The sequence below is a fragment of the Anas platyrhynchos genome, chromosome 8, assembly GCF_047663525.1.
Source record: "Anas platyrhynchos isolate ZD024472 breed Pekin duck chromosome 8, IASCAAS_PekinDuck_T2T, whole genome shotgun sequence".
NCBI lineage: Eukaryota > Metazoa > Chordata > Aves > Anseriformes > Anatidae > Anas > Anas platyrhynchos.
In genome coordinates this window covers 18,927,489-18,952,099 of record NC_092594.1, presented here as the reverse complement: position 1 = coordinate 18,952,099, position 24,611 = coordinate 18,927,489, and the positions used below count along the sequence as shown (strand labels likewise).

The window sequence follows — 24,611 nt, the reverse complement described above, 5'->3', positions numbered from 1 at the left end:
GTTTATAACATTAATATGTAAGGAGAAGGGTTTTCCTCTCTGCATTATTAAGGGTTTGAAAGAACAGTAAGGTTACGGTGCTGGTGTAAAGAAGAAAGTAAGCAGAAGCCCTGGAGACCTAAAAACATGTCTGTTGGGTTTCAGCAGTTACAGCTAGCAGAAGCTGCAGAATTCATGCTGCATTTCAGTGTGCGTGCACTTCTTGCTTAGTTATCTTTTCCCAGTTATCTTTGAGTTTGAGTTTCTATTCAGGTTGAAGTTGCAGATATGATGTTTTTTCCTTCTGTTTTTTTTTTTTTTTTTTTTTTTTCTGAGTTGGAGGAATTAAATAGATTTCCTAAAATCATTAGTAATTTTGATCGTGTATTTTAGTTCTGCGTGTTCACTATGCTCCCATTTGTCAAGGGAACAAATAGCTGGTAGTATGGCAGATTAGGTTTATGAGTACTTCTGCTTGCTGTTGTAATTACTTATAAATGTAGAACTGTTAAAGACACTGTCCCTGGTGAAGACAGTCAGTTAATACATGCCTGGTGTGATGCAGGAGAAAAGGATTCTCTCTGTGTCCAATTTTGACTTGCTGTCCGGGGTGGCAAGGAAAATTAGCTGTGCTTACACATGGCGTCTTCTAGTACAGCTGAGGTTAAGACTAACAGAAGTAAGGATTAGTGATGGAGGGAAGTGCAAATTCCACCCAAGACAAGGGTTGTGGGGTGATGTACTTCCATGACAGTCCAAGCTCTATTGCTGTTTTGCTTTGAGGTTTGAAGGCTTTCACAGATCTTGATGAAATGATTTCTCAGGCACAGCCAAAATAATATATTGAGGCAATGCTGTTGTCAGTTTCTTTGCACACTAGGAAATGAAAATAAAATATTCTTGATGATTTTTTTTTTGGTAAGTGTGAGACACTAAAGAAATTTTTCATTCTGGTCTTACCTAGGTATTTATCTGTCAGACTTGACGTATATCGATTCTGCATACCCATCAACAGGGAGCATTCTGGAAAGTGAGCAAAGAACAAATTTAATGAACAACATCCTCCGAATTATCTCAGATTTACAGCAGTCGTGCGAATATGGTAAGCTAGCATGCAAATATTTCACCATTAAAGAGCAATGTTAAAAGTTTCAATACTTGTCTTTCATAATACTGTGCAAGCAAGGCCCAACCAACTTGTGCCATTATGACTCTCCCATACCTTCGCAGTGCAAAACTGTTGTAGAAGTTTATTCTGACATTGTTGATTGTGATAGAGCATCGACATGAAGAGAAAATATAAAATTCCCTTTTTCTTGCATTTTTGCAATACATATTTTTTGAAGAAAAATGTGGAATACGTTGTATTTAATAGTAGTTTTGCTAGCACATTGTAAACTTGAATCTGTCTTCCATAACTTTGTGAAAATGAATTATAAAAGTAGTAGGATTGCTTTTAGAAAAGTTCTTTTACTGGAGATAATAAAGTGTGTACAACTTGTCTTTTGGACTTTATGGTGCTGTTCATCGATCAGATAATGTATTCTTTCTTTAAAGGTGGTCTCCTTCACAGTCCTTCTCTTCAATTTCTAGTAAAGTTGTAAGGCTGCATTTATGATGGCAGAATATGATATTAGCACAGGATTTTGGCTCCACTGAAAGCTCAGTATAATGAGAATGTGAGCTGTGATGTTCTCATACGCAGTCCTATAGGTTTGGGACTTCACTTTGGCCAGGGGTTCTCTGTGGCTTTTCCCTTCAACATACTCTGATAAGCAGAGCATCTCAGAGTGCTCTATGGGGAAACATACCTGGCTTTACTTATGTGGGGAATATCAGCTCAATGCATGAGAATTTGTATGAAGGACAACATTTCAACAGCAGTAGGGTTTGTAGTTTGTACCTCTGTCTCCCATAGAAAGGCAAGGGATCTGATTCTGTTTAAATAATTTCTGGAAAATAACTTTGCTTAATGAACAGTACAGTGATAATGAATGTCATCTGTTCTCCAGATATTCCTCTGTTGCCTCATGTCCAAAAATATCTAAACTCAGTTCAGTACATAGAAGAGCTACAAAAGTTTGTAGAAGATGACAATTACAAGTAAGTATGAAATGCTGTGACTGACTGTAATTAATGACAAAATAACTTAATAACACAAAGCACGTCACTTTTAAGATTCTGCTTACAGCAAGCAATTGTGTCTCCAGTGCATCTGTTGAAAGTGGGAAAGATACAGCAGGGAGGGTCCTTTGCTAAGATAAGTTAATTTTCAGCATGCTGGATGGCACATTGTCTTCCTTTTGTGTATTTGATTGTATTTAATCTGCAGACCCCTCTGAGTGTTCTCCAGTGGAGACTCCATACTTGTGGCACACATGCAACACTCTTTCAAGGGATGTATCTTACTGACTGAACAGAATGGAGCTAGGCTGTCATTTTTCGTCAGAATAAAGTCATCTGTATGTGCAGTCCCAAGTTCTTACTGAAGGGTTTAACTTTTATAAATCCTCATTTTATATTTCTATCCTTGGATTAGGTTATGCAGTGTAAAACAAACACTTGGTTTTTGACAAGTGAGATGTTGTACGTCTGTCCCTTCCAAAGTATACCACCCCGAGCAGAGGCTTTTATTCCTTAATGAAAAGATTATTGCTGTATTAAGTGATTTGGCATCCAGCAAAATGGGAGGATGGAAGTCTCTGGCAAGAGATGAGAATAAACTCCAGGGAGAGGAAGCAACCTAAAGCAGATCTGTTGCATATGAGGAAAGTTTCTGTTTAGTGCTGGCTCATCTGCTTGAGGAGGTTCCCTGCCCATTCCCATCCTGCCTGCCCGGCATGTTTGTCACCTTAGTTGTATAGAAACTGGTTGTCTGTGTTCTAACAGTGTGAGGGGTATGTGTGCTAAAGGGGCAGGTTATCACAAAATAAAGCTTTGTGGTCAAGCATTTGAAGGAAAAAAAAAGTTTAACTGCAGCGTCTGGTTCTTGTTTTCATGGATGCCCCACTCCACCTTCCTTCTCTAGGCAGGAATCTTGTACTGGTGGGAATGTTATTGCTGAAGGAAATACAGCCTCTTCAGCCTATGCAACCCAAGCTTGGATGGCAGGGAAACTGAGACAATTACTAGTAGTGCAGAAGCAGGACTGATATTCAGAAAGTCTCTTTTTACACCCACATGCTATATATCAGTCTCTAAAGGAATTTCTGCTGTGGGAGAAGAGTGTATTTTGAAGAGTCACTTTTACTATAAGTGATTATTCTTTGTGTGCCGTGGTGTCTGCTAAAAGGCTGAAGTTAGAGAACAGTCATTGTGACTTGAATATGTGTTTTTTCTTGCTGAAGGATTTTATTTAAGAAAATTGAACTTTAAAATTGTAATGAATTGTTGCTAAACTGTCTAGTGATGAGGAGAGGAGCTGTCAAATTTATTCTCCCCAAAATTAAATAGGCTTTCCCAAGCCTGCTAATTTCAAAAGTTCTATATGCAAATTGTGCAAGTGAGTTGTTTGATCGTTCTGGAGTTCTGGACTCTGCTCCCTTTACAGTACTACTGGAAACAGCATTTTAAAGTGCCTGCTTTAGAAAAAGCTTGAATTATTGATGCAGTCAAGTTGATAATGTATCTTCCAAAATGCCACAGAATGATTTTGGCTTTTATAATAGTAAAGGCAAATGGCTTGTCCCACTATTGGAAAAAAAAAATCAGCATATGAAGCCTAGTGCGTATAAATGCTTTATTCCAGGTGAGGGGCAGTGGCACAGTTCCCTGCTGCAGAAGAGGTTGCAGTGCTTTGCTGTAGTCAAGGTTTTGCTGTTGCCTGTGAACCTTCTTCAGCATGGTATTGCTAGCGTGTCCTGGTCTGTATGAGCCAAAGCAATAGGTTACAGTACTACACTGTGCCCTAGCACGTCATTTTCTGAGTGTGGAGTGTTGCTGCAATAGTGTTTTTCCACCTAAACAAAGAAATGTTTGCAAATAATGTGTGCTAAATATAACATGCAAGATTTGTATTAAGGTCACAGTGTTGCAATTACAAAACAAGAAGTTTTCTGTTGTAAACTTAGTATATGTTTTGTGTGTTTGTGTGTGCATTTGTCAACACCTTCTTTTTGCATGTTTCTATTTCCTGACAAATTTTTAATGCTTCTTTAATGCAGGCTTTCATTAAAGATAGAACCAGGGACCAGCACCCCCCACTCTGCTGCTTCCAGAGAAGATTTAGTAGGTAAGTACTTAATAAATGTGAGAAGAATTTAGGTTGCCAAACATATTTTTGAGTTGCAAATGTGGAAAACATTTGCTTGAGGCTAATTAAAGCGGTATGAAGTATAAATGCTCTATATGGGTAATAAAAGTTCTTAAGTTGGCCTGTAGAGACATTTTTCATGAAATTGAGTCAGTTTTGTAGGTTCTTGATGTATTGTAGGCACTAACTTACTAGTGTCATTTGGGGGTGAAGAGCTATTAAATATTCATTCTTTGTGTCTAGACAAAAAGCCTTCATCTAAGCTTCATGGAAGAATATGCTTCCAAACAAAAGTAAATTACTTTTGATTTCTGAGAAATTGGTGAAGTTGGGAGTTCCAAATGTGGAGATCAATGGGACTCGTTCAATGTCAGTGTAGCTAATGGAACAACCTTTAGGACTTACCAAATGCTTATAGCTGGATGGTATTTGAAATAATTGTTTATTTGTAATCCTGTGGGTGGAAAAAAACAAACCGAAAATACCTATATTTTTACATATCACTAAGAGTATATCAATAAATTTATTACGGGGTATTTCTTACAGTTTTTTCTATTTTTTTTGAAAGTTTTTTGTAACTTTTCCAAGGTATTCTTAGAAGTAACCCTGACAGTAATTCCAAGGTTACTTGGGAGTAATGTCTTTTCTGTTCCCAGGCTCTGAAGTCGGAGCATCTCCACAAAGCGGACGGAGAAATGTTGCAGCTGAAGGAGCCTTGCTTCCACCAACACCCCCTTCACCTAGAAACTTGATTCCACACGGACATAGGAAATGTCACAGTCTGGGATACAAGTCAGCATTTTATTTAGCCTGAAAATCCTCAGATTTGTTTTATATTACCTTTCAAAACAAAAGCTTTGCTTGAAAAAAAAAAAGTATTGTGCTTTGTATACTGCATTTCACTTAGAGACCACTTCATGGCAAGAGAGCAAAATCTTAACTATAGTGATAGTGTCACAACTGAAGATAATTGGTCAAAACAGGCAGCCTATGTCGCTCTTTGGGTAATAAGAATAGCCAGTGGGTTAGCCAAAATAGGCTTTTTCCAAATGACAGAACTATATGTCAGGATGTTAAAAGCAGCAACTTTTAAAATGTATCAAAGATAATGTTGTAACAGTTTTATTCTTCTTTTTTCCTAGTTTCATACACAAGATGAATACGGCTGAATTTAAAAGTGCAACGTTTCCCAACGCAGGACCAAGACACCTACTGGATGACAGCGTCATGGAGCCTCATGTCCCATCCAGAGGGCAAGCAGAAAGCTCTACTCTTTCTAGCGGAATTTCAATAGGTAGGAGTTCTAAGCATACCTGTGCAGTAAAGGGTCTTTTAAGAAATATTTTAGCATGTTAGTTGTAACTAAACATACAGAGATTGTATATGCATTGGTGTTCTATTCTAAAATACCAATTCTATTCTGGAACAAACTTGAGAAATGTAGGTGCAGAAAGGTAGCTTAAATTGTACAGCTGGAACCACAACCTAACAAATTATAAACAGAAAGAACGTTTTCTTCTATCCTCTTTAATGATGCAAACACTGTTACCTCTGTCTTCCTTCATGGGAGTGAAGGGAAGCACAGGACACCTCACCTCCACAATTCAGTCCAATTTGAAAAGGTTTTAACCTAAAAAATTGACAGAACTGTCAGTTGCTGTTAGGCTTTAGGAGCATAACTGATGAACGCTTTTAAGTTGTCTTTTCAGGAGTAGGTAACAACCTTCAGATACCAAAATGACATTATTTTGACATTTTGAAGTCATTGATCTTCAAATGTTTAGGGTATTCTTTTGAAAATTTCTGCTTCCTGAGTTTCTTAGGGGCCAGCAGTTGTTCTTTATTCCTGTTGCCCTCAGAGACTTAAAGGAGAGGATGGGAAGAGGAAGGCAGGTGCCTCTCAGATCCATCTAACTGCAGCCAGAGTTGAGATATGAAACTTGTGTCACAGTCCCTTTTCTCAAAATGATTTGCCTGATAGAATTAATTGGTATTCAGTTTTTACAGTAATAGTTTTTTGTAGTGATATACTTTTTTTGGACTTAATTTTAAAAACCCATTTTGCTTTTTAGCCTTCATGGGGAGAAACAAGGTCATGCAATTCAGAATTATAAATTTTTCAGTAGCTGTTGATATATTTTACCAAGGAGAAAGACTTATTCTGAGCAAACACTAGATTTTTCATTTGAAGAAGTCAAATACATAGATGCATTTAAAAATATATATATATATGCTAATAAGAGAGTCAGTGGAACTAGCTTAGATCAGAGTAGCTTGAGCCTTTTCACATCAGACAGCTTCCACAATTAAGTGTGCATTGCCTGCCTATTTTCTATAGATTGTCTGCTCTGGCAAGGCTTGCCATTTCAAAATCATGAAGCGGGAATGGCAGTACTTAAGCATACAGACAGTTTGTATTCTCTGGAATTACACCATACAGGAAACAGAAGCTCCTCCTGCAGTTCAGATTTTCCAAGTACAGTCTTCTCAGTATTATGCAGGATTTAGGGGAAAATGCAGTGCAGACTTTGGGACACTGCTAGAGATGCAGCATTGCCTTTTTTTTAGAGCAGTTGATTTGTATCCTTCAGTTAGTGCCTTAGTTGTTTTTTTTATTGGTGTTTCTCTCTAAATAACATACAATACTTCTTTCCAGTTGACCCATTTTTCAGGTTAAATTGTTCTTTTACCTCCACCATAGTTTACCAGGAAGGATTTTGCCAGAGTTGACAGTTTTGCATGAGATACGATTCAGAACCCGTTGTTGTTTAGAAGTTTGGGAGAATACAGGGTTTTCCTAGTTCGTGTCGTCTCTGAATTTCTGACACGTTTTTTTCTTTATCTTGCTTGGCTCAGGCAGAACCCTGTTGACTTGCTGTAGTCACCCTTAACAAGTTGGAACAAAATTGCCCCTTCAGAAGGCTTTTATAAATCATTTGTAAAACGTCAAACTTACACGTTTGTGGAAGATCATCATTTGTGGGTAGAACTCCCCCTGTTCTATTCTCCTCCACCTCCAACTTCCCCATACTCAGATATTTAAGTTTTTTTTTTTTTTCTTTAATTGTTTTTGCTAACATCGCCATTGTATTTGCCACTTGTTGATTATGAAAATTTCTGTGATGCAAAAGAGGAATAGAGAAATACGTAGAAAGAGATTCTGTTCTGGAGTCTTGCAGTTTTTATTAATGAAGAATTAGTGGAAATGCAACTTGTCTGGCATTCTGTACTGCTGCTTCAGCAGTATTTAAGGAAGTTGATTGAAGCTGCTAAGTTTCTCCATCAGGTTTGAAGTAGTCTGTTTACTCAGTACTTGGAAATCATACAGTCACTGCAGCAGAGGTGGTTTAATGTGTTCTGCACAGCTTCAAAAGACGGACAAGAAAACTTCTGAATCTGTGTACTGAAAAGAGTGTTATTCCTCTTTCTGCCCATAAATGTGGATTTAAACCTGTTCCTCTAGAAACAGGACAACCTTTTCTTAGATAAAAACCTATACAGGACTTATGTTTTTGGATAAATGATTCCTCTTCAAAACACAGACAGTGTTTCTGATATGCCAGTAGCTTGAATGTGGCCTTAGTGATGACTGTAATATTACTTTAAATCACTCTCTTAAATGACTGTTTTGGACCTTTCCAATCCTCGGAGGACCTGATATCATCTGCTTCTAGATCAAAGATCAAAAAAGCAGCAGCGTAACAACAGCTTTTATGGGATGATTTTGTGCAGCAGTCTACATTTATGTTATCTAAATCATTAGAGCATGCAAGTCTGTGCATCTTTCTCGTCACACCCTGTGTCGGTCGTCATTGCTGTTAACAGATTACTGTAGTTCCTTTACAATTCAGAAAGCAATTTGTAGAGACATTACAAAGATTCTTCAGTGTGCTGCTTCGTCAGATACATAAGGACTTGGTCTAAACAGTTCTTGCTTCTAGAATTTATGCTAGGGTAAGGGAGCCATACATATATCTGATTCTGTTGCCATTTTACTTTGAAATTTGTTTTCTGAACAGAAGTGAAAAATTCTTCCATCAGTGCTATGAATATCCTAATTAGAAGGAAGAAACAATCGACCAGACACATACACAATGTGAAATGTGAAATGTTCACTTGAATTCAGAAATGTTAACACGGAATTTCTTGTCTGAGTTTTGGACATTCATGATTTATCTGCATTTGAGCTAGTCATCTGGGGCTTTTTGTAATCACATGGAGAAATAGGATCATCAAGGATATGATTCGTCTCATTCCTAGGTGGGTAGCTAAAAGGTGGTTATATGACCTGTGTCCTTAAGACACCACTTTTAGGTCCATGGACTACAGAGAAGCAGGGATAGATGCTTTTACTTTTTTGTGGAAGTTCATTGAGAACCTTTCACTACTTGCTATCAGTAGGTCTTAAAGCTAAAAGGGTAATTTTGTCTTGTGGTCACTCGGTTTGTTGTGGCCACTCTATCCACACTTGAAAGAGCAAGCGTGCTGTTCTGAGATCTAAGCGTTGCTTTTGGATGGGTTCAAGGAACCAACCACCTGTAAACTTTCAGAAGCAATTCTGTGTATATTTGCCCACTGTTTCCTTCTCACCTAAAAGAAGGATAAATTAAGGTGCTGTTACTAGATCATGGTTCCATTTGGAGATAGCATTAATCTTTCCTTTATTTGTAATTTTTCTTTTAAGAATCCAGTTTTCTAGCGCTACCTCAGTTGCTTATACTTTCTCTTGTTTCTTCTCGTGTTCACATATCCTCCAGTATCTCTGCAGCAGCACACCTTTATTCATGGTTTTAGGAGTTTTAGATTTCCACTACTTCTTACAGTTTGGCCCAGCTATATTACTGCATTTGTTTTGCAAAGCTGAATTTGTTTACAATGACTAGTTGTTCAAATAAGTCTGCAGATGTAAAGGAAGTATGTGAAATAACCCTCTCTTCATATGTTGCTTCTGTGTGTTTTTTCTCCTCTTATGCTACCTAACATACCGGATGCCAAGTAATTTTGCCTGGAAAGCTTTTAAGCATGCAGTTTCACAGGTACATCACTTCAGATACAGAAGTATTAACACAGAAAGAAATGGCTGAAACTGAGAATTGAATCTTAGGTGCTTAACAATTCAAAGAAAACATACTTGTTTGTTTATATTTGTAGCAGTTTTGGATGCAAATTCACTTCTAACTTTGGTGTGTTCTCTTCCTCAAATCATGTCTTTCTTCCACTTATTTTTTTCTAGCCCACGCTCTTGTGGATGAAAGCTCTGGAAAACTTAATGATCATGAACATTTGCTTTTATTTGTGTGTTCCAGTCACTCAAGGATAACTCAATCCCTTATTTGAATGCCATCAGAAAAAAATAATGCTGTAGAGTGAAAGAAAGGCATTTAAAATCAGTGCAAGTTAATGTAAGAAAGTGCATTTATAAGAACAGTATATTTTGCAAACCTAAACTGGCATAAAATGCTTACAAGGCTATCAAAATTTTAATGAATTCCTCTATTAAGTCACCATCTTGAAGTACTTGAATTCTACAAGGGATTATATTTCTCTTTAAATAAATGAAGTATAGGTGTAGGTATACAGTGTATGCATTTTCAGGTTTTTGGCAGCCTATACAGTAGGGAAGAACTCTACACAGCCAATGTTTGTTTGAATCTTTACCCTGTAGTACACTGTTCAGGTGTTTAGGACTCTTGAGTCATCAGCAGTCCGCTTGAGAAGATCAAAGATTGGGTAGAGTTTCAGTTAGAAGATTTTTTTTTCTTTGATATTCCATTTAAATGAGTATGTAGATGCCTGTCTCTTGCCCTAAATGTGGATACCCCATTTTGCTTTTGTGAACCACTTCTTTATTAGGGATAGGATAAATATCAGAGTTGTATGGTACTTCAGATGAAAAATGCGCATTTAGGTGCATGGATTTGAGAAGAGAAAAGGGGGACGTACAGGAGCTTCAGCACCCCTTGTCTTCCCCAGTCCTTACTCATTTTTGTATGGGGCACTCGCTTTGGGTGTTCTGTGATTAGTGCAGCTGTAAAAAATCCTATTTCTGCCTTGTCTGTATCCACGTGGTTCTGTGTTTTTGCTAACTTTTCATGATTAAATTTGCGATCAGTGATGATACTAGATGTTTGCGTGTTAATAATCTGGCAGCATATTGAGTTGTTTGCCAGTCTTTACAGCATTATTATTAATTTGCAATCCCAAGCTGATCTATTTAAACTTTGTTGCATAGTACTTACATAATTCCGAACAAGTTAAATATATATATGAAGATTTTCATTATGGTAATAGACATAACAGGGCAGAACGCGATTTTTAGTGCAAGGAATCCATCTCCATGTTTGCTGGGCTGTACTGTGCTGCAGCAACTGATGATCAGGCCTACCGACCAATTTTTTTGTTTTTGCCTTAGAATTTCAAGCTCTGTCAGGTCAGTCTCTGGCTATAGTGACTAGGGCTCTGGAAACACTGTGTGGCTGGAGCCAAAAGAGTGTCAGTTGCAGATTTGAGAGAGGGAAAGAATTTTCAGTCTGAATACTTTTTAAGCTCTTTGGGGTTGGTTTGTTTATATTAACACCTGTTTAACTTTGGGGACTAACTTATGGATAAAGGAAGCCTGTGTTAAACGTTCCATATCCTCAGACTTTCAGCAGGGAGTGAATGCTGTGACTGGGGGTGGAATGGGTATGCCATGGGATAGGCATTCGCTATCGCATAACTGGGAGCCCGGCCTCACACTCTCTGGGTGGTTGTAGCCTAGACACGTGCATATGTGTATCTAGAAATGCAAACAGCAAATTCCCTTTGGTATTCAGCTGCAGTACTGGAGCTCTGTGCAAACAATTCTGAAACTTCTCAGATGATCATCGGCATAGCTAATGAAAACCCACTGGGGCAATTGCTGTTATTCCTAACGTTGGGAAAGGCCTTCCTGTTGTATAGCAAAGAGCAACGCACCTCTGTTTTCTTTTAAGGCTATACAAGAATTTTTTCATGTTATTAGCAGGAAACAAAACCAGGATGATACTGGTATGTGTCAAGTGGTTTCTTACATAAAATCAAAACTCGTATAGATGATTACTTAATAGAAAGGATTTGAACTACCTAGGGTTTCTTAAGTTTAACCTGAAGACCTGCTTAAGGTACTTGGGGAAAAAAACAAATATTGAGTACATACTTGAGAAGAATTTAAGAAGGTGATATATTTTTAAAGTACTGAATGAATGAAATATTTCCAGTTGAGGTGATAGTCAAATAGTGCACTTAATGTTTTAAAAAAAAAAAAAAAAAAATCTCTAGGCATCTAATTTTGAATATGTTGAAAACAGTTCCTTTCACCTCTGTTTTGTAGTGAAGGATGTAATACTTCTTTTTTTTTTTTTTTTTTTTTTTTGCTTTTTTGGAAAGTTTTTTTAGTATATTTTTTGTGCAAAAAGTCTGAGTTCCTTAGAGTCTTAAATAAAATCCAATTAGATATATTCTATTCAGATGTTAAAGGAGGCGAGCCAAATGCTAAAATTCAACTGTTTCCAAATTTTTGTTACAGTTCTTGAAAAACTATAGGCATTGATGTAGCTGGGATGGCTAGTCTCCTTTTTTCTAAATTAATATTAATTTTACAAGTGTAATTAGCAATTTCTTTCTAGAATAAAGTTTATAAATGGAACCCTTTGATTATGAATCCCCAAAACTCATTTAACTTCTGTAACTGTACTGTGTGTGTCGCAAGGATTATCACTTTCTGGAAGATGACATTTCAGCTCTTTGGCACTAGTTTGTTTTGCATTTTTTTAAAAACTGCACAAGCTTTTAAACCTTTTCATTAGAATACTTAGTACAGCGTTTGATGTATAACTTCCTTAGCAAAGCTAATATGGTTACCATCAAAATGTCATTTCAGATAGTATTTTAACGCCTCTTTTAAATAGTAATATATATATATATATATATATATACACACACTTAATAATACAGGATTTGTAGTAGTCTCTTGAAGTAAGAACATTTACTCAACTGTAGGAACTGTGGCTTTTAGATACATTGTCCTTGCAGCTACTGGACAATACAGTATAAGCTGCCTGGAAGCGTTTTTAAGCTGTTTGTGTTCAGTCAGCTCCTTTACGACCCAGCTATTGAACAAGAGGCAGTGCAGAATGCAGGTAAAAATCTAGAGGGTTTGAGCTAATTTGGTATTCCACATAGAGGATACATAATCAGGAAGAATGAAATGTTCACGAATGTAGTAAAGAAGCAGTCACAGAAGTGTAAATCAACTGTTCTTTTGTTTAGCAGCAGGCTGCCTGCTGCTGTAACCTTTCAAGTGGTTGAATTCTTAAGGGATCAATGATCTGAGCATGTAGGTACTAAAATATTAAAGACACTTCTAAAAAATTTTTAGTCACCTGTTGAGTTTTATGCTCCTCCTTTTAGACCTTCGTGCCTGGCTTAGGAGACAGTAACACCACCAGAACCATCTTTTTCATATCTCTTGGCTTCTTCCACTATAAAAGTACCTTTTAGCATATAATGTTAGTGTGAAGCAGGTTAGGATGTTCCTTTAGGGGCAAAATCAGGGAGGGAAAAACAATCTGGTATCCCACAGAAAGCTGTACTAGGTCATCTTAAGATGGTGTAGAGCTAATGTTTGGAAAACAGGCTTCTAAGTTTAATTTGTTGGTGGATAAAGGCATGTACATTCTCTTAAATTTTGCTTGGAGAGAACTTCAGCCCATGCTGAGTTTTTCATTGCTCTTAAATGGATTACCCCTGCTGTGTGTGGACTTTTAATAGTTCTATCGTATTTCTGTGTTTACTCACCAGATATCCATACTTGGTACAGCTTATCTTCACTCTCTGGGCACCACCGCCCTGCTGATTTTTCTGTGCGAAATTACAGGGAACTTTTTTTTTCCCCCGGTATTATTTTTAAATTATTTAAATAGCTCAGTCATTGCATGGAGAAACCCAATTCCTCAGTACAGCTTGGATCTAACAGAGAACCAGCTTTTCTTTCCCTGTGTGAACTCTGAAGTAAGGTGCATTGATTCAGATTGTCTTACTGGGTTCTTTGGTTGCTTGGATGTTTCTTTTAATGTTTGTCTGAAAGCAAGTCGAACTATTATTTTTATAAATGGATATTCAGGAGGGAGAGTAAACAAGTTGTCAAATTAGAGTGCCCAAACAACTGACCCTTCCTCAACAAATTCCCCAAACTACCTGAAAGAGTGACATATTCTCTCAGTATAGGTAGAAGTAGTTATGAGCTCATTTAATTGTTTTATAATTACCAGCATAGTATGTATACATCCACCTAAAACTGCGCCTGTTAAAACGAAGAATATGAAAGTTAGAAATACCTGAAAGAAAGCAGATGTATTTGCCAGACACTTTGAAAATTCTGAAAAGCTGATTTTTAAAATTTTAAATGTTTCCATTTTATTATTTTTTTTATTTTTAAATGTTTCCATTTATTAGGGCTCCTTTTTTCCACTTATTAATCTTCACCCAGTTCCAATTGATTCTAATCCCTACCTCAATTTAATGTGAAATTCTTGAAGTAAGCGCTAAAGCATTTTCACTGTAGTATTTTGGTGAAGTATCTGTTACATCTTTAACATCAAATATTCTGAGAAAGAGCCATAATTAAAATAGTTGGGATGTAGATGATGAAATAGTTATCATTCGTTCTTATCTTTGTCAAGGTAGCAGCGATGGTTCTGAACTCAGTGAAGAGACATCCTGGCCAGCATTTGAAAGGTAAGAAAAACTGCCTCAGAAACTGCACTTCTCTATTAAGAAGTTACTGCTCATGATTTCTCCCTCAGTCCTGAAAATGATGCTATATTTTAATGATCTATAGATCTTCCAATTGAAACAATTTGAGAGACAGTTTTAAGCCAGAGGATCATTAAAGCCCACCTGCTTTTTCTGTTTATATATATTTGCATATCCTCTATATGCTATTCATGTAACCTGGAAATTTTCACTTTTCCTGAGATTTCATCCATTTTTGTTCCCCTTGTTCTTATCATAGACATTTTCACCTGTTTTTTTTCTTCCATTTCCCTTCAGTTCATTGTTACATGCCTCTCTGTTACATGGGAAAGTACATTAACAACCCTTGCTAATGTCTTTTGTGGTTCAGAATAAATATCCTGCCCTTATCCAAATACCTGCAAATACTCAGGCTACATTGCCCACTTCAATCCTTTCTCATAGTGAATTTGAGAACGTGGAAAAAGACTAACACCTATATTTTATAGTAAAAGGCAGAAGTTTCATCTTCCCACAGCTCAGTAAGATGTGCTATAAAGTGCATAGTTTTGCTTCTACACCTTAATATCAGGTAATCTATTAGCTTCAGAATTGCCATGGATGACTTCTACCATGCTACGAAAACATGCTTGTTAGAAGTTTTTGTTGAAGAGCTGTATACTCAGGAATTGTATCACAAATCTTATTCTACTTGAATTTATTGAAGCAGTTCAAGTTTTGTGTTACTCTTTGGATGAAAACATTGAAAGTATCTCAGTGCCAAAGGTGAACTCTTTAATATCAGTCCTATAAACGTACATGTATGTACACAAGGAAATGACCTTAAGATTTCTGTACGTAAGAAATAACATTCCATATGAGCACAGAAAAGAAAGCTCATTCAGAAAGGAAATCTATAAATTGTACATGCTCTCTGATATAATGTGCAATATTCCAAAGGTTTTCTTCTTGCTTTTCCTTCCCTGTTGCATTATGGAATTCACCAAGTTGGTTGAAGGTATCTCACAAAGTCAAAAAGTTGCATGGGAATGCCTTAGACAAGGCAGTGAACTCAATGCTTTTTACGTCTCAAGTAACAAAATACATTTAAATTTTAGTAAGCCTCTGGCTTTAGTTCATATTTCTAGAGAAAAGCAACACTCTCCAGGATTATTTCTGTGGAACCCTGAGGTAAAGCAGAGGTCTTTCATCCGTTTTGTAGTGAGAACTGCATAGCCCAGGCTCCCCCTAATTAAAAGGTTTTCTCCATTCAACCACAAATATGTCAGAAGTTTTTTCCTCGATATTTCACATGATTTCAGTATTTTCTTCTCTTCTGAGAGAGCACTGTGATAATACCATTTGAAGTTGCATGAGAGCAAGTTCTCTGCTTACAGAGAAGGGGATTGGTTTCTGTACGGATGTTCAAAATGTGGAAGTGCTAGAGATATGTAACACTCGTGTCTATTATTTCTTTTATAAGTTGACAAAGCATATTGTGGAATTTAAGGCAAACGTTAGGATTTAAGATAACTAGGAAGAGTGTCTCTAGCTTTGATCGGTACAGTTTCCATTCTTATACAAGAGTCAATAAGTGAGGAAGAAGCATTAGTTGTCTGGAATCAATAGGTACTTGCAAAATTGGGATGTATCCAGTGTTCTTAGTGACTGCTTCCTATGCCATTGAATATTCCTCAGTGGTTTGGGAGAAGGATCTTAGGGTTGGAGAGCTCAAATAGCCATAATAAGTTGAACAGAAAAAAATGAGATACGGATTTCCCAGGAGACAAAAGAGAGTGTACAGAATAACAACTATCCTTCGTTTCCCTGGCCCTCCTATTATTTTTAACTAGGAAATGCAGAAGGATGAGAACTGGAACCACTGATTGTTGGTTTGAGAGTTTTTTTGTTTTGATGTGTTTCAAGGGCTAACTTGGTTTGAAACTTGAGAAAGAGGTTTCAGCATTTGGGGTATCTCTCCTTAAGCTAATCAAAATTACTCAAAGGACTTTAATTTCAAGTCCTAGCAATTATCATGTTAAGACTAGTATATTAAGTGACACTTCAGTCTCATTGGTTATCACCCCAAGTGTCTCTGAATAGATTTACCTGAAATAGATCATATCCAAGAGCGATATCCTCCTTGTTATGAAAAAAAAAAAAAAAAAAGTGTAACGGTAAGAAGAAAACTTATTTTGTCTGCATGCAAAAATATAGGTATGCAGAAATATACAACTCATGTTACAGCTTTTCTTTCCTTTATCTTAGCGACAGTTTTTGTCCAAATCTTGAATGTATTTTAAATAACAAAAACTATTTCATAAATTCAAACATATTTGTTATGTTGCAAAACAACTGATGGCATATGCTAGGATAGACTAGTAGGTGGCAATGCATCAGCTGTATGTTGATAATTCTTCTTGCAGCAAAGGAAATAACTTGAGTTGTTTAAAAACAAACAACAAAAAAACACACACATACAAAAAACAAAAACACCACCACATCTTTATTTTTGTTTGATTTACTGCTGTTAACCTTGATTGTGTCCCTTCTGTAAGATTGTTACTTTCTAGGGTTTTGCTTGCTTGCTGTATGCTATTCTGAATTCAGATTGGAAAATGAGTGTTTTGGATTTATGGTTCCCATTCTTGAAACTACTGCCCTGTCCATATGAAAGCAGCTTTTCAGCTGATTCAAAGCACCTCTGACAGGTGGCAGATTATTAAATTTATGGTATGCGAGATACTTTGCTTGTGAACTTGTCACTCTTGTTCTTTAACCACCTGCTTTCTGCAGAATTGGAGTCTTTCAGTATAATAAAACTAAATAGCAAAATCAGTGAAAATAGGAGGTGTGGGACAAAGTGCACATTTCTATTGACTTAAATGGAATTCAGTCAACTAGGATCTGGATCAGAAAAATAATATTCAGTAAAGCAAAGCAGTATTCTAAAGGCAGGTCTAGAACACAAATCCTGGAGAAGGATGACAGTATGGATCAGGTTAAGGGCATACATGTGAAGTTAAAGTTTGTCTGAACTGGGAAGTTGAAATGGTGATTAGTTTGCCTCAATGTTTTGTAAACAACAGTATCTTACAGTTAATACCAAGATATTTTGGTAGAGCTTTTGATTCCCTTCAGCCCAACAGCTTGTGTGTACATACTCATAAAATTTGAAATCTGTTTTTATAGTACATCTAAAGTCAAAAACTAAATCCATCAACTTTTTACTATTATGTCTTTTTTATATAGCTTTATTTTCTAAGAACTAAATGGAGACTTTTCTCTCAAAACCTACTATTGTTCAGTAGCAATAAAACGTTAGTATTATGAGTTTTGACAAAGTGAACACCCGATCAAATAAAAAACCACATGGTATCTACCTTTGCATGCATTTTTGTAAATTATCTTCTGTTTTTATATGGAAGAATTAGCTTTGTGATACACACACAAAAATATACTATGTTTTAGCAGTCGTGCTGTTTGTGTAAATAAAAGTATATGTAATACGTACAATTTATAATGGAATCCAACAGGAACAGGTTGTACCATTCTCTCGGTCCGGGGACAAGAGTGTCACGAAATGGCTATCGAGGCCACATGAAGGCCAGCAGGTACAATCCCCACTGCACACAGAGGTGTCAAACTTTCCCTCTGGTGTTGGTGATTTGGTTTGGTTTAATAATTAAGTGGGTGTTTTCTGATGTTATCTTTAACTTACATGTCCAAATAAAGGTAGAGACCTTTTTCTTCAGACTTAAAGCTTTCCTCTTCTATAACTTAATCTATAACACTCTAAGGGCTTCTGTTCACTCTGGTCTGCAAATCCAAATTCTGAACCATTGGATCTCTATATCAAGGCTTGAAGATGTTTTACCATAGGTAGCTTTTTAACTACGTGCCACCGAGTAGTAGTGTTGGTAGTTCTTCCGCAGACAACAAAGCTGTTTCTTGCAATGAATGGAGAGCATTCAAAATGTTTTATTTGCTACCAGTTCTTTATCATATTCCCCCACACCCCCCGCCAAAAAAAAAAAAAAGAGATGGTTAAATTGAGTAATGCATTAAATTTGGCCCCAATTCTATACTATACATAGCAGTCTTTGATACAGTAATATAACTGATTCTCCTGAGTAATTAAACTAAATGTTGTCTGCAGCTGTGTGGCACTGTAATTGGGAAAGAAATAGCATTTAATTATGGATTTTTTTCATGTTAAGCAACCATTGTCTTACTGAGTTAAACTCATGTTCCCATTAATGTCCAAAACTGTCTCCATATCCTCATCCTCACTAGATGCTGCAATGAAAACGTTTGCTAGATTTCCAATTTACTTGGTTTATAATTTATTGCGCTTTACTTTTGCTGTGCTTTGCATTAAGCACAACTGTGGGATGGATAAAGCAGCAAATCCTGGGTTCAAAACAGATCTGGGGCACTGTCTGACTTCTTGGTTTTTCTAGATAGCGGCTGGGTTCAGCAGCTTAGTTGTATGCTCCAGCTTACATTTATGGAAATGATTTCTGTTGTATAAAAAATGTTTTGTAAGCCAGTCAGCTTCATAATTTGAATAAAACGGTTTTGTTTTCAGTGCTGTACCTGGCATTTATTTTCGCTCTTATATCCTACACGTGGTAGATAAGGAGCGTACCAGATGTATTAAAACACCTTAAAGCTGTGGTTCGGGTTTCTACTCTTTATTACTGCTCCTGCCCACTGTTCTTGCTTTCAGAGATTTTTGAAGAGTGTGCATGTTTGAGCTTTTGCTTTGTTTTTGATGTGCTAATGATTCCAGTGTTTCTAATGACAACAGCAAAAAAATTCTCAATCTTTCTTGCAAGAGCTGAAGGAGATGTTTTAACATACACAGCAACAGTATCAATGTACTCCAAATGTTTGCCAGTTAAAATTAATTGTTCTTGAATTTCAGTTGTCTTGTTTTAATTTTTTATTTTTTTAAAATCAAGGATTACCTGCTTGGCTAATTTTTCTGATCACTGATCACAAGTCCTATAAATGAAATTGCATTATAGATTAAAATACAGATGTTTGCAGTAGTTTGAGGTAATGATTGGATAACTAAGAAAAGTATTTTTTACACTGTTTTTCACATGCTCCTTTCAGCTCTCTAGAATCTGAAGATTTGGCTGTTCATTTGTATCCAGGAGCAGTTACTATTCAAGGTGTTCTCAGGAGGAAGACTTTGTTGAAAGAAGGCAAAAAACCTACAGTAAGATTAAAAAAAAAAATCATTACTTTTCTCACCTTCTTTCTTGTAAATACAATAAAATGGCAATAATGCATCTAATTTATGTGTCTGAGATTTCGTTTGCCTTGCTAATTAAGGTTTAGGGTCACTGCTAGAGTTCGAGTTGATCTGTTTGGTTGTTTTGGTTGGTTTATAAGACTGTGCCCATGATCTAGGAAGTGGAAGAGAAGTGTAATGCTACACAGAATTTCATACAAGTACTGATAACTTTTTATCTTCCTGAATGGTAGGTGGATCCTTACAACTTATCAATAGAATAACCCCTAACATTTGCACTGTAAACATTTGATTTAATTGTAAATAGGTATTTGTGACAATGGGGTATACTTTATGACTGCATAAAATGAAAAAGAAAAGGGACAAACATTCTATCTCAATGAAGTTTTTAATAAGGGTTGCAGAAAGTATAGAGTAAAATAGTTTTTCTTAGATTAGTGAGGAAAGGCACATTCTTTCTGCTTTCTAGATTTCTTCTAATGCAGTGTGGACTTCTATGAATACCTAAGAACAGCAGCTTTGGAAATAGGGCTGCTGGTTTTGCTGTACTGTTAGTGCTGTCATGTTCTTGCAGGATGATGCCTGCTATTTTACATCTTAGTAATATGGAACGTTTCATTTACTTTTTCTCCCCTTTCATTCTAGGTAGCATCTTGGACAAAATACTGGGTAGCACTGTGTGGAACCCAACTCTTTTACTATGCTGCAAAATCTCTGAAGGCTACTGAAAGAAAACACGTATGTAAAACAGGCATATTCCAGTATTGTTTGACAAAATTAGAATGTGATTCTAATCACATTCTAATGAATCACAATAATAATGAATCACCTATGTAAACACTGAGAGTATTTCTAGGATTTGCACGATATCTAGCTGGTACTATCCCGTCTTCCAGTCAGACTCAGCTCATACAGATATGCCCTAATGGGACCATCACGCGTGTTTAGATGCTATCCCAGGAACATCTGCTTTGCATATACCATGGGTTTTTGGATTTGTTGGTGTGTAAGGATGGAAACTATGGCATTGGGTCTGCCTGCTTTTCTAAGTTAGAAGTCGTATCTTCTGATGATTTCTGAGTCTTACGGCAGTTTGCTGCTTGAAATCCAAGCAATCACCGTTGTGGAAAGACAGAAAAATCACTACATATGATATTAAAAGTACTGATTTTGTATATGTGGCAAAATTAGGCCCTCTTTTGTCTAATCTCATTAATTAAAACTGACTACAGAGCACTTCATATGTTACACAAAGAGCTAGCATATCATATAACGCTGGCTTTCCTTTCATCCATTGCAACTTAATTTGAAAGAATCTAGGAGTACTTTGTTTATATGGGAAAGTAATAAAAGGAATTTCTGTAGATGTTCCAGGGATGTCATGGTGTGCATAGTTCACTTCTGTTTTCACTGGTTAATTATGTTGGAAGAAGATGTGCCAGAGATCCAGTTAAGAAACTGGATAAAACTTAAGATTCTTGAGTATTTTTCCAAGTTCATTTGCTACTTGGAATCATTACTTATAGCTACCTTGGCCAGTGTTTGGGTTTAATTTATGACAACTGTCACTAAAGAACATTTGCTGTGCATAAAGCTTATGTAATTTTAGAAACTGAGATGTGCTCTAGAATCCTAGGAAGGGGACTGTCTTTTTCTTTCTGGTACAAAATAGTGGCTTTTGATCCTAACATTTTTATATTCAGAGGGTAGTGATTTGAAGCATAGCATTTCTGACTTGCAGACTTCTGAATATTTGAATTCTTGTTCTGTTTAGAAAGTTTGTTTCTAGTGTTGTCTTAATCTACAAAGCAATTGTTTTCTGCTTTTATTGACAGCAAGTAATTAGGAAACAGTACTCTAATATTCCAAGTAGTTTAATAATAGCTAATTATTTGTAGAAAGATCCGCAGTTTCTCTAGTATCATTCCTCTGCCCCACCCCTAATGGCTATAATTGCTTAGGTGAAAGCTAAACTGATCCCACCTAATTTGTCCTGCCAGTTTTGAATGACAGTGCAGGTCTGGCCAAAAGCCTGTTAGCTGAGCGTCATGTCTCCATGGTGTCTTGAGAAAAGTGTTTGTGTGTGAATGCGTTTACCTCTGGCATCAGTGAAAAACATGTGGAAGGACTCCATCCCTTTAAAGCAAAGGTAGTTGGCAAGACCAGACTTGTAAACTGTTATGAGTAGAAGTGTGAATTACTAAAGCAAATGAGAAAGAAAGAAGAGAACTTGTGCTGGCATTATGTCACTAACAATTGCTTGTTTTTCTGGAAACACTGAGAAATGGAAAAGAATTTCTTGTAATGTCAGACTTTGTGCTCCTGTTAATGATGTGATGCCTTTTAGGATTTATGCCAAAATTGCATTTGGTTTTCTTTTAAGAACAGAGTATGCATTTTGTAAGCCTTTCCTGTCCACCATCTGTCAAAGTACAGAATGATGGAAGGCTTTGCCATACTTGCACCTATTCAATCAGAAGGTTTTTCAAGATTGTGTATAAATATTTTAAAACAATCTAAATGGCATACAGGTTTAGGGAGCTTGGAGAAATTGCACAGCTAGTAACTGTGTTGTTTGAAAAGAAAATATTAAATTTTTGTTATCCATCTGTTTATCCATTTTTTCAGAGTAACAGTTTTGATCATGCAGATGAACTTCCTTTTTTATTTTTAGGAAAAGTAAATGAACTGAAAAGGTAACAAATGCTTAGAAAAAAATGAAGTTTGGTATCTGATCATGTGAAGTCTCTATTGCTTGAAGTGTTTACTTTTGTATTAAATATAGTCGTATCCACTTAGAATACTCTTTCAAAAATTTTCTGAATCTGTTGAACTAGCTTTTATTAGCTCCCAAGTCAATTATTTATTGAGATCATAGAATGGTTTGGGTTGGAAAGGACCTCAGAGATCATCCAATTCCAACCCCCCTGCCATAGGCAGGTACACCACCCACTAGGTCAGGTTGCTCAGGGCCTCATCCAACCTGGCCTTTAATACCTCCAGGGATGGGGCATCCGCAGCAGCCAGCCTGTTCCAGTGCCTCACTACCCTTACAGTGAAGAATTTCCTCCTAAACTCACATCAGCATGTGTGCACTATGCAAATACAGTTATATTCCTGAGAGGTTCGCTCTGCAGAACAGTCTTGAGGCAAGATCTAGGCTGTTTTGCTGCTGTCCAGATTAAATGCTTAAAAGGGATAATGCTGTCTACTTCGGAGTGGTTTTTTTCCAACATTGATACATTTTAGATATACCTTGCTAAAATATTCCCGATATCTACTGTTGCCATGTTAAGATCTGTCTTTTGTAACTTCCTTGCTCAAGATCTCTGTGATGTGGAAGGGAATGCTAGAAACAAACAAACAAAAGTCAGTCTGCTAAATAAAGGTTCTTGGCTAGAGCTCCCATGCTAACCATGTCTTGATTATAGGCATGCTTTTGACTGTTCTGCTCCTATTGCTTCAGGCAGCTGAGACCGAGGACTTGGAATGCACTAACACTGAAAGCTCTTCCAGGCTTATAGTAGCCAACCTCTTTGGAAAATTACCTCATAAAAATCTGAGTGTAATCCAGCAAGAAGGGCAAGAAATTCCTTCCCTTTTAAACACATGCAGGCCAGTTCTTCTTGTACCTACAGTCAAAGACAAAGGAGTATACCAGTGTAGTGTTTACTGTAGATGTGAATCTACTCCAAAGAATGCAGTAGATACCTGGAGGTGACAAATTTTCTTGTGTTGCATCAAAAAAAGACTAATAGATATAATGATCTTTGTATTTTAAATAATGAACAGGTTTCAATTATTACTACAGTAGTAGTTGTCTATAACGAGCATGCTGGAGTCGAGAGATGAGGTACAGAAGAATCTCAGAGGAATGTTTGTAAGATGCCTAAGGTTTTATCTAGTTTGCCTAAATGGTACCCACAAACAAGTATCCACGATAAAACTTGTACTTGTGTATGTTTAGAAAAAGACAATAGTAAAAATAGTCAACTTATTTAAAAAGCATTCTCCTGGAAAAATGTGAATACATCCATAAGAAAACTGTTGTAGTGACTGGGATGAAAATATCTTGCCAATTTCTGTGACAACACAGCATGCATGAGAGATTTTTCCATGTCTGTAGGTATTTGGAAAAGCAACAGTGACTTTCTGAGCCTTCACTCTCAAGAATGAAGCCTTGTTCATTCCAAGCCTTGCCTTGCATGCAGTATTCAGAATTAGACCCATTTATCGACATTCTAGAAACCTTAATAGTTGTTGCTCAGGCACTTTCACAGAAAAAAACATGATAAAGAATACTGCTGTTCTAGGAAATGTGGTCAGCCACTGAGAGAACGATTTGACTATTAGCTGTAAGACCCCAACAGGAGTTTGAATTTTTGATTCAAAGACTTCAGTAAAACTGTTTTTGAGCTAGGAACAACAACAAATCTGGTTATGTGAAGCCTTGCACCAGAGCTGTATGGCTTTCTGTGCATATAATAAGAGTTTCATTCCAGTGACCTGTATAGAAAAGCAGAGGGACCAGGAACATTAAATCACAATGAAGCTTTCATTCCCTTCAAGTTAACAAAGCAGACTAGCTGTTAGCACAGCTCCATGCATCAGTGGAGAATGAACTGCCTTGGGGGACTGTGTAAACATGCAATACAAATCCAGCAGTGCGACGGGATGGAAAACTGACATATGTTTCAAGTGATGATGGATTGATGGTAGCAGGAAATGCTTTCCTTGTGTGGAGCTTTTTACTTCCTAGAGAAGCATCGGGATTAACTTATTGTTTTGAAAGCGTGAGGCATTCTTGAGCTGGTGGTTAAAATGAAACAAGCAAGCCCTAGCAGTTTTAATTGTGTGGTAATTGCACGTATTGCAGGCCTATTGTTGAGACGTACAACCAAGGTAGGAAAGAGAAAATGTCATTTTTAATGAAACTCCAGAAGAGAATGTAGTTCATTCTTTGTGGCTTAGATTTCCACCTCTGTAAAGCTGACCCATTAATGCTTTGTAAGACTACTGGAAGTTTGCATTTGCAGATCCCTCTTAAGTGTAAGTTGTCACTTATTTTTCAAGGTGGTGTCTCGAGCGAGTCTGTAACGAGTCCTGTCCTTGTTTCATGATCTTTATTCCTTTTTTCAAATAAACTTAACACCTTAACAGCTTTCATTACTGGCTGGAATCTTTACAGAAACTTTAGGTTCTGTTTGGAAAGAAATTGTTATCCGGGCCTAAATGTAATGAAATGTTGTCTGATACGGCTTTGTAATTTACCTGTCTCTCCTATGAGGTTACCTAATCTGCCATTATGTTACCTAATTTGCCATTTTTCTAAAGGCAGTAGAATGACTTAAAACTTCAGTT

At 36.7% G+C, this 24,611-nt stretch overlaps 1 protein-coding gene across 16 annotated transcripts in view; it reads left to right on the top strand.

Annotated features, from left to right (window-relative positions):
• The window catches only part of RALGPS2 (Ral GEF with PH domain and SH3 binding motif 2), a 142,145-nt gene that overhangs the window by 105,903 nt on the left and 11,631 nt on the right, over window positions 1-24,611 (top strand). For 14 of the 16 annotated variants that reach the window (XM_013099300.5, XM_038182706.2, XM_013099304.5 and 11 more), the window contains 9 exons: window positions 944-1,081; window positions 1,992-2,082; window positions 4,143-4,210; window positions 4,888-5,023; window positions 5,374-5,525; window positions 13,933-13,987; window positions 17,521-17,598; window positions 19,109-19,214; window positions 19,896-19,988. In XM_013099300.5, the coding sequence (XP_012954754.1) occupies window positions 944-1,081; window positions 1,992-2,082; window positions 4,143-4,210; window positions 4,888-5,023; window positions 5,374-5,525; window positions 13,933-13,987; window positions 17,521-17,598; window positions 19,109-19,214; window positions 19,896-19,988 (917 nt within the window). The remainder of the gene's footprint in view (window positions 1-943; window positions 1,082-1,991; window positions 2,083-4,142; window positions 4,211-4,887; window positions 5,024-5,373; window positions 5,526-13,932; window positions 13,988-17,520; window positions 17,599-19,108; window positions 19,215-19,895; window positions 19,989-24,611) is intronic. The other 2 variants (XM_038182711.2, XM_038182709.2) reach the window with 1 other exon arrangement.